The 10279-nt window shown below is 47.8% G+C and overlaps 2 protein-coding genes across 2 annotated transcripts; both read left to right on the top strand.

Moving 5' to 3' along the window:
• The first annotated feature begins 1621 nt into the window (after positions 1 to 1621).
• LOC133416992 (thrombomodulin-like) lies at positions 1622 to 5551 on the top strand. Its single transcript, XM_061704407.1, has one exon. The coding sequence runs from the start codon at positions 1865 to 1867 to the stop codon at positions 3389 to 3391; it is 1527 nt and encodes a 508-aa protein (XP_061560391.1). The 5' UTR covers positions 1622 to 1864; the 3' UTR covers positions 3392 to 5551.
• A 1271-nt stretch (positions 5552 to 6822) lies between these two features.
• thbd (thrombomodulin) lies at positions 6823 to 9580 on the top strand. The gene is given in 2 exon segments (XM_061704349.1): positions 6823 to 6992; positions 6994 to 9580. Coding segments are annotated over 2 exon segments (1707 nt in total). The 5' UTR covers positions 6823 to 6942; the 3' UTR covers positions 8651 to 9580.
• Positions 9581 to 10279: the final 699 nt, after the last annotated feature.

Genomic DNA, 10279 nt, shown 5'->3' with positions numbered 1-10279 from the left:
GGTTGCAGAAAAAATTCTCCCCAAAATAGGCTCATTAGTAATTTTTGGCTTGTTTTCTGATGATATATTTGATTGTCAGCCAGATATTGGCCTGCCCACATTTTGGTCAAAAATTATATGTCAGCAGTGCAACTCAAGCACATTTCCCTATTTATCCAAGATGTGTTCTGTAAGCGAATATGTGAACTATATTGAAAGTCTGAATGTTTTTTTTTTGTTTTTTTTTTAGACAATAATGACTGAAAATCGTGAGGTTAGATACATTTGAGTAGGCTTTTTTTGTTAAAATCGATTGCTGTAATGCTTCCTTGAAGGAAGAAGGCACCATGAGGTATAAGTGCATGCAGATTAATTTCTGCTTAACAGGTTTTATCAGCTCATTGCTTTATTTATTGAATTAGTCATGGCTCTACGTTCTTTGAAAAAGATTTTGGGAAGATGACATGACACAGTCGTGTGCTTTGAGAGGCTTTTTTTTTTTGCACAGTGTTGGCGTCATATGACTGTGGCGTACTTCGCTGGGCACAGTTACCTGGTGCAGTCTTTGCACCATTTTAATCAATAACAGTGTAATAAATTAGCAATAGTTCAAAATATGAAATTAGCTATTTAAAATAAGTTTGGGGTGCTGTTGTGCTGATGTGAGTGTGCAACGGTATACGATAGCCATATAAGGTATTGAACAAAGCGGTGTTTAGAAACTCAAGCGAGATCTCCTGTTTTGTTTTGTTTTGTTTTTCCTGAAAAGTTGACATTTTGGAGGATTCTGCTCGACGGCGACGATATATAAGATATGAGTAAATATTGCCACTTCATAGTATAGTACATTCCACAGCAGCTATGCAGCGAATTTGGTCTCCGGTTCCGCCTATGACGTCACACCAAGACATGGCAGCGTAGCGGTTTTGGCGATGAAAAAGGTGCGTTCCCAGGGTAATTATTTATTTAACACTTTCTCCAAAACAGATTGATATGATATGATATTACTGAACTATAGGCAATCTGGACGCTATAGGGCACAGGTGCAAACTCAAGGCCCAGGGGCCAGATGCGGCCCACCACATCATTTTATGTGGCCCGCGAAAGCAAATCATTCTCGTCAACGTCTGTGATTTTTACTCAAATCTGTACCCAAATTCCAAATTGTCATAATACTAAACATTAATGTTGAGCTATTGCATTTTTCTGTTACTAAACCCTTCTTCTACAGTAACTTAAACAATACTTGAACAAACTATTATCCTTGTCTTGTGATTTCAAAGCTCGTTATCCCTCAATTTGTTGTGTAATGGTAATAATACGTTTTGGTGATTAAACATTGATATGGTTTCACTGTTCCAACGGCCCTCTGAGGGAAATCATAACTATGATGCGCCCGAGACAAAAAAGAGTTTGACACCCCTGCTGTAGAGCCTTCCAGACTCTGTACCTTTTTTTTTTTCTTTTTTTCCTAAGAATAGGAGTTAATCAGTACTGCACTTCTTTCCTTTTTTTTGTATACAAGGATCTGTTCTCCTACTTAAGTACAGAGTGTGAGTACTTTTGCCACCTGTGGGTAATTCGGAGATGTGACAAGACAAGAAGATGCCCGTCTGTCACGAGAAGATCAGTCATGGGGAAAGTATGCGCGCGTGTGTTAACGAGGCAGCAGGTTTGTGATATGGCTTCAGAAGAGAGCTGCGAGGGGAAGGGTTGAGCAAGCGGACCCGACCAGAACTGAACTTCCTTCCTGTGCTGCCCCAACTCGAGAGCGACAATGCTTTTATAAATGGACGCTATAATGTGGCGCTTCCAGTCTCCTCGGCAGCTTTGCACCGTCGAACGCCGCAGCCAGCCACCGTCCTCGCCGTAATCTATCTCAAGCATGGACCCGATTGCTTTCGTTGTGCGTGCGCTTCTCCTTTGCGGGCTGCGGGGAGGTGCGCTCTCCCTGAGCGGACATTGCACCGATAATCAGTGTTACGCGCTTTTCGTGGAACCCAAAGACTTCCAAGAAGCGCGGAAAAGCTGCGCAAATTACGATGGAGATCTTTTGTCGGTCCTCGACCTGGAAGCGCGGGGACACTTGCTCGTACGCAGCGGCGTCATCGGGAGTTTTTGGCTCGGCCCTCCTGGGACACAAGGCCAAAACTGCACTTCGTGCTCCGTGTGGCTGGGAGGCAACGTGACGATCCGAACGACGCCGTGCAGCGATCAACTCGGCGGCTACATTTGCCAGTACCCCAACGCGGATCCTTGCGGCGGCGTGTCCCGAGCGGGAGACGCCCAGGTGAGCTACACAGCGCCGATGGGCTTCGCCCTCAACACTTCCCTCCTCTTCCCTCGTGGCACAGTGGCGGTCGCGGGGAACACGGACGCCCTCCACCCGGACGCCAAGTACTTGTGCTTCGAATCCAGTTGGCTGCGAGCTCCGTGGAACTGCGAGGTGATGGGAGGCGGCTGCCAGCACCGGTGCAACTCCACGAGCGGCTCCTGCGCGTGTCCGCAGGACGAACACCTCCACGCCAACCTCATCACCTGCGGCCGGGACCCGTGCGTCGGAGGCGCCCGCGCGTGCGAGTGCCCCGCCGGCTACACGCTGGCCGCGGACGGGCAGAGCTGCGTGGACGTGGACGAGTGCGAGCGGCCGGGCGTTTGCGTGGGAGAGGGCGAGGAGTGCGTGAACACCCTTGGCAAGTTCGAGTGCGTGTGCAAAGATGGCTTCGAGGAGGAGGAGGGAGTGTGTGTGGATGTGAGCATCTGTGCGAAATGCGAGCACATGCTGTGCGTGAAGTCCGGTGCCGTGTATGCGTGTGCGTGTCGCGAGGGCTTCAGAGTGTCCTCGCGTGACCCCACGAAGTGCGACATGTTCTGCGACCAGGCGGACTGCCCGGCCAACTGCATCCGGAACCCCGATCTGGAGCAGGGGAACATGCACCAGTGCTTCTGTCCTGATGGCTACATCCAAGACATCCGCAACAACACCGCCTTCTGCGCTGACATCGACGAGTGCGGAATTCTGCTGCAGTGTGAACACATATGCGAAAACCGATTCGGGAGTTTCGTGTGTTCCTGCAATGAGGGCTACGAGTTGTTTGACGACTACATGTGCGTGCACCCGGAGGTGGACGGATGGACGCCGCTGTACCCGACGCCTGCCGAGTCACTTCCGGCCGCCTTGCCGGCTTACGTCAAAGCGGGCAGCGTACTTGGCATTAGCGTGTTCTTCTTGCTTTGCCTGGTGCTGCTCTACTTTCTGGTCCGGAACACGGCCAAGCGTTGCGGTAGCCTCGAGCTTTCCTCCCTCAAAGGGTCCGATATGGATATTTTCCACCTGCAGCAAGTCACCACGGAGACGTACAAGCGGTTATCTTTTGACAGGCAGTCGAAATGTGACTCGCAAAGACTCTGACCGCAACGCTGATTCGCCTTAAGATGCTACCAAAGCAACAGATGCTGGAACTTAACGAAGCAGTCGTGATGCACGTACAACTAAAACACTGTTTTGTTTGGAAATCAACTTTATTATATTCATGAATGTGGTTCTCTTGCCTTCTAATGATTAGAAAGTCTCCCTATCCTTTAATCTTCAATAGAGATTTCTTTTACCAATCTAGCCCATTTAGTGAAGGGGGGGGGGGGGTTAGCACCCCTAAACTTCAGACCCTAGAATCGCCCCTGGTTATAATAGAAGAAACAAAAGGGTGAATATTATGGTACTTTAAAAAAAAAAAATCCAAAATTCAGATCTCCAACAAGGCTTCCTATAATTGGCACACAATTAGTCGCTGTCCAACTCAAACGTTGAAGATGTGTGCTTGTCATTGGACGATTGTTTGGACTGTATTGAGAAATTCAGGAACATGTGAAGAAATCTCACTTTGAAGTCTGGATATCCACCTTGACTTGGGTCTGCACCACAATTCTCAGGTCATCGAAATGAGTATTTTTTCTTTTTCTATTTTTTTTTTGTTTTAATTCCTAACTAACAAACAAAACATCTTCCTCTATATTAAGGCAATGACAGTGGAGTTTCCCCAAAACCGAAAACAACAAGTACCCTAATATTCAACCCATTTCGACATATTTGTTGTCAACTTAAGCACAAATTGAGTAAACTTTTTTTTTTTTTGTCCTCGTATCATTGAGTCTCAAAAACTTAAAAAGGTCATCACGTCCCATTCGTTTGTGACTGGACAATTGATGTTTCGGACGTACTTGCAGTTGTTATGGCTTGGAAGCCGGACACGGGCTGATTTACCGTGATTTTAACGTGAACTCGTGTATCAATTGTGACTTCTCTCAATTAGAATTTCAGCGCACTCTATCTTTAAAAACATCAAGCTAAAAGAGGACAACATTTGGGGTCAGTATTTGATGTTATTAATGTCGAGTGAATGTGTTTGATGCTGATCTCAGTGTAAAATAATACACTTAACACCACTGATCGTTACAATTGCAATAATAAACAAGGTGTTGAATTAATACCTCTCTGAGAATGTCAGTTTAAGAAGAGCTATTTTTAACTATGTACACAGCGAGCCTGGATGCCGTTCGATTATGCAAGTGTGCCTCATGTTGCAGCTGATGAGTGGATAATTTGTAGTATAAGTTGATGGATAGTCCGTGTTTGTATTCGAGGATGAAATATGCATTTAAGCAGAACATTCCTGTCAAAAAGAATTTGGATGTAAAACTGTGCTGCTGTATGAACTAAAAAATTGCTGATATAAAAGAATAAGGGCACCTTGTCATTATGTGCCCAAAATCACAATAGTGATTTTTTTTTTCTTTTTTTTTTTCAATATTAAATGTTGAATGACTGTAATGTACCATTGCTGAATAACGGATTAAATATCAGAAAACTGAAGTTTGCTTTAAATGCATTTCAGTTCACAGAAAAGAAAACAGCTGGTGACGTTAAGGTTACCATTATGATGCGTCACTGTACTATACAACCAAAATAATTAGACCACTGTTAAATTGATAACGCTCTGACTGTGCCAAAACTGTGCATTATTATCTTTATAAAGGTAGAAACTTTCATACTGCTTCCCTTGAATGTCATTAGATTATTGACGTGTACTTGTTCAGAAAGGGTAATAATCCTAATAATGGCCGATTGTACTTGTCAGTAATATAGTTAATGATGATACTAACGGTGTTGTAGGATTGGTGTCACGACAGATTTATTTCAAATGTTTTTCCCTTCGAAGTAATCCCGCTGGAGTCTAGCAGACTTCCTCAGCGTCCTCTGCAATGCCGTCATGATTCTTCCGGGTTCCTCCGTCGCTCTGTCATCACAGGCAACTTGATATTACCCACATCTTCAAAGTGGGTCCTCTTGATGACACAGGACACAAAAAAATAAATAAATGCACACAGAGTGAGTACAATCATTCGGGTGAGTACTGAGGTTGCACTCGCATGTACTTCTCGGACAGGAAATGTTGAGTCCTCAAGATGTTGTGGGCAAGCGTGACGCAGTCACAAGTTGTCCTTGCCAGAACTCGTGCGTGTACTGAACAAAGCAAACACAGCAGGATCCCTTTGGAGACCTGCCGGTTGACCGTCGAGCCCACAGTGAAGGGAAAATCTCGTAGTTTGGCTTTGAAACAGGCACATGTGCAGACAAGCCAAAAAAAAAAAAAAAAAAAAGGACCCCACTCGCCAAAATTATTCATACAATTAAGAAAAATAGTAGTATAAGGCTTCAATCAATACAATTAATAATACGACTATTCACAAAGGAGGTGAAGGGTTGCTCCAGTGGGCATAAAAAGTCTACACACCCCAGTTCAAATGGCAGGTTCCCCCCCCCCCGCATCCCCTGCCCCCACTATAAGTTAACCTATTACCCGTACAACTCAATTGGGGGGAAAAAAAATACAATATTGTAGAGAGGGGGAAGTCAAAATGAACAACTGCGATAACTTGGTTGCACAAGGGACACGCCCTCTTATCGATGCGGATGTGGCTGTGTTCAGAATAGCAATCGCATTGAAACATTTCAAGTGCCTCTGATTCAGCCAAAATAAATGTCGGCTGTTTTAGAAGGCTTTTCCCGACATTTCTTATGTCGCATCTTACAACACAAGCCACGGTCCTCAGACAGCTTCCGCCAGCATCAGAGGCCTAAAGGTATTCGTCAAAAGAAGGGCACAAAAAAAAAAAAAAATGACAAAGCATCATTGTCATATACAGTATCCTTTCATGTGTGTAATTTTCCCAAAGACTCGAATAAATGGCTGCCAGATATTGAAACAGTATGGGTGGAATTGACTACACATTTGAAATTAATTTTTTTTTTAATATTGGTGAATGAAGCAATGAATGGGCTGCATAAAAAAGGGGACTTTATTATTATTATTTTTTTTAATCCGGGGCTAAAGGACAGGTCCTTAAGCACGACCTGCGGTCTGTGTGTGCATGTGCCTGGTTTGAAAACTATCTTTTGTGACGTCAGTCCTGGAGCTCTTCTGGCACACCTTGTACATAGAAATTGAGAGCTAGTACATAGAGAGCTTTTATATATATATAAATCCTTTGAATCTACTTAGTTTGAACATCAGTTGCACCTGATTAAAATGTGTTAAACTAACATGGATTATTTTATTATTATTATTATTTTTTTAGAAAAATAGGGGGAAATTATGTCAGTTTCCCACCAACGCACATAATCAAACGATGGATCGATAGATAGATAAACGTACTGTGTAAACTGTGCCCCTCTGACAAAACCCCCGGTGAAATTGGTCTCTAACCGCCACTGCAGACTGGATCGAGTTCACTCAGTGGGAGGGGCCGCTATGACAAAGAGGCGTGGTTTAGCCTGCGCGATTCCGTGCGTAATTTGCAGCCGCGGTCCTCTCCGATGGCGTTCGAGAAGGGCGCCGTGGAAGGCTGCTTCAGAGCCACTTCCTTCCTCCGCTCGGACGCCAACATGCACTGGGGAGATTATAAATGCGAGCCAAGCGTTTCTCCCAACAAACAGGGACGCACGAGCACTTGAACGTGTTGGAATATGAAGGATGCCGCGGGGTTGCTCGTTGCCGCGCTGGCCGTCCTGGCGGGGAGCCTCGCTGAAACGGCCCCGGACGGCGGCCACTGCGTCGGGAGCCAGTGCTTCGCCGTCTTCCGCCACTCCGCGGACTTCGCAAGCGCGCAGGATCGTTGCAAAGAGCGAAGTGGGCTTTTAACCGCCGTGCGCTCGTCTGCGTCGCACGATGCCCTCGCCGCACTTTTAGTAAACTTTTCGGGTCGCTTCTGGATCGGTTTGCAGCGTTTCACCGACTGCCCGAATGCGACATCTCGTCTCAAAGGCTACGAGTGGGCGACGAAGGACGACCAGAGCGATTTCTCCAACTGGGCCCCCACCTTCGACGGCAGCTGCTCCTCTCCGCGCTGCGTCACCGTATCCGGCGAGGACGCGCTCCGGTGGGCGCAGGAGCCGTGTGACGCGCGCGTCGACGGCTTCCTGTGCCAGTACCACTTCAAATACGCGTGCCCGAGTCTAGACCGGGACCCGGAGGAGACCGTGGTGTACAGCACCCCCTTGGGATTCGGCGGGCGGGACCTGCTGTCCCTGCCGCCCGGGAGCGTCGCCACGTCGACGCCGAGCGAGCTCAAGTTCGTGTGCTCCGAAAAGTGGCTGCGGGCTCCGTGGAGCTGCGAGATCCTTGAGGGAGGCTGCGAGCACAAATGCGCCGTGGGTGCCGACCACGAGCCGTCGTGCTCCTGCCCGCCCGGCCTCTCCGTCAGCCCGGTCAACCAGGTCACGTGCGAGGTGAGCCCGGGCGACCCGTGCGCGCGTCTGCGTTGCGAGCACGCGTGTCTCGCGGGCGACGACGGCGCGCGCTCCTGCGCCTGCGACCGCGGCTTCAAAGTGGCTCCCGACGGGAGGTCCTGCGTGGACTTCGACGACTGCTCGGACGAGCGCCAGTGTCCCGGGGAGAACTTCCGGTGCGTCAACACGGCGGGCGGCTTCGAGTGCGACTGCCGGGTCGGATTCCGGATGACGGCCGGCCTGTGCGTGGATCGCGACGAGTGCGCGTCCGCCCCGTGCGAGCACATGTGCGACAACGCGCCCGGCAGCTACAAATGCTCCTGCTACGACGGCTATCGAGTGGACCCCCGCAACCCGAACAAGTGTGAGCTGCACTGCGGCGAGCGGGAGTGCGTGGCGCAGTGCGACCCCAACGACCAACGCCAGTGCTACTGCCCCAGCGGTTACATCTCAGAGGAGAGGGACGACCACACCGCCTGCATCGACATCGACGAATGCGCCCACTCTTACTGCGAACACGGCTGCGACAACGCTTACGGCGGCTACGTTTGCTCCTGTCCGAAAGGTTTCACTCTGGTCAAAGAGGTGTTTTGCGTGAAAAACGAGGATGAAGACGAAGAGGCGGAGGGCTCGGGGGAGGACGCGACGACTCCGAGCACCCCCGCGGTGACGCCGCGCGAGGTCGCCCCGACACGGCGGCCCTCGGCAGTGACAGCGGGCGGCTTGGTGGCCATCATCGCGTGCTGCGTCTTTTTTATTGCGGTGGTGGTCTTTTTGGCTCAGCACGTCCTAAGCAAAAGGGCGAAGGTGGAGGGAGAGGTGACGTTTAAAGCCCCGGAGAGAGGAGAAAGCCCCAGTCGGCACGGGATGGGGAGTGACGCTTAATTTAAAATAAAATAAAATAAAAAAGCCCTCTGAATCGACTCAATTCAAACATGTACATCGGTTGCACATGATTAAGTGTGTTAAACAAACAAAAATGAAGTACTTTTTGCAGTGTATATGAAAGAAGGCTCCGAAATGATGCAAAGCGGAGCCCACCTTCCCGCTGGAGGTCAGCGTGGGCATGGGCGTGTCCGCTCAGTGCGCTTGGAAACACACGAGGAAGGGGGGAAAAAAAAGAAAAGTGCTGACATTTCGGTTGCACGTGATTGAAATGTGTCTTGGAGAAAAGAGTAAAATGCCACAGCCAACAAAACGCAACAAATGGGGGGGGGGGGGGCAGTACTAACCCACAATATTTTTTCTACACGAAGGTTGGCTTCATCTGCAGCAAATGCAATGTAACACAAAAATGAGCAAAAGAACTGGTTTTGTGCTGAAAAGCTAATAACCTATACACCCACTATCAAGTTTTATTATTATTTTATTTCCCCCCCCCCCCACTCCCTGCTCAAGTCACTTTCAGGCTGATTGCGCCACCAACTGGAGAAATGGTTGTACTGTAACTGAAACAAATTATTAGCAGTGTTCCCCGGCTTCTGTCGAGCAAAGGCACATCTTTTACTTTCAGAACAATCGCGCGGGACACCACCCAAAAAAAAAAAAAAAAATTTTTAATGTCACTATCTAAATTATGATTATCTCGTTTCAATTGACCAATGTATTCACTCCGTGTGAACTGTGAGCTCGTTTAATTGAACGCAAAGCTTACAGGAAGGCATGACTATTTATTCTGTTTTATACAGTAAATAATAAGCACAAGGTGAATAAGTTTAAATGTACTTTCTGCCATTTATTGTTCCTATCCGTACATCGCTGTATGAGCGAAGATGCATTATTTGTAGTTATATAATAAATGGTTTGTTGCATCAATGAAGTGAAATTGGATTATTTACTGCTCCACACCTGATGACGTCTCACAGTATAATGCCGCAAATGACCATATTAGTGTGCTCAAACTAACGGGGGCAGCATTTTGGACTAGTGGTTTTCACGCCTGCCTCACAGTTAAGATGTTCCAAGTTTGAATCTCCCTGTGATTGTACAGGTTTTCTCCTCCATCCCCATAATACGCCTCTTAGGTTATATGTGCATAATAACGTGAATTCCTGTGGTGAAATTGTTATGAGTTGCTAAGCTAACTTTTCTCATAGGCTGCAAATTTGTGCGTAGAAAAAGCTATCAGAAGGGAAGGTTTTGCTTCGAGTCCATCTCCTATTATTCCTGTTATTAGTAGTTACGTTTATATAAACCATCCATTCATTTCTACAGATGTGAGGTCATGTTGCTAGAACAGAAGCTTAAGCAGGGAAGCCCGGCCACTCGGTCCCGCTCTTCTGGGCGGACCCTGAGCACATCTGCCTCACAGTTCTGAGGACCGGGGTTCAATCCCCGGCCCCGCCTGTGTGGAGTTTGCATGTTCTCCCCGCGCCTGGGTGGGTTTTCTCCGGGCACTCCGGTTTCCTCCCACATCCCAAAAACATTCGTGGTAGGTTGATTGAAGTCTCTAAATTGTCCGTAGGTGTGAATGTGAGTACGAATGGTTGTTTGTTTATGTGTGCCCTGCGATTG

This window comes from Phycodurus eques, chromosome 18 (assembly GCF_024500275.1).
Source record: "Phycodurus eques isolate BA_2022a chromosome 18, UOR_Pequ_1.1, whole genome shotgun sequence".
Classification (NCBI taxonomy): Eukaryota; Metazoa; Chordata; class Actinopteri; order Syngnathiformes; family Syngnathidae; genus Phycodurus; species Phycodurus eques.
This window is presented reverse-complemented; position numbering and strand designations above follow the sequence as displayed.

Excerpts from the sequence above, each read along its gene's own strand:
- LOC133416992 (XM_061704407.1), top strand. The coding sequence starts at position 1,865 with ATGGACCCGATTGCTTTCGTTGTGCGTGCGCTTCTCCTTTGCGGGCTG.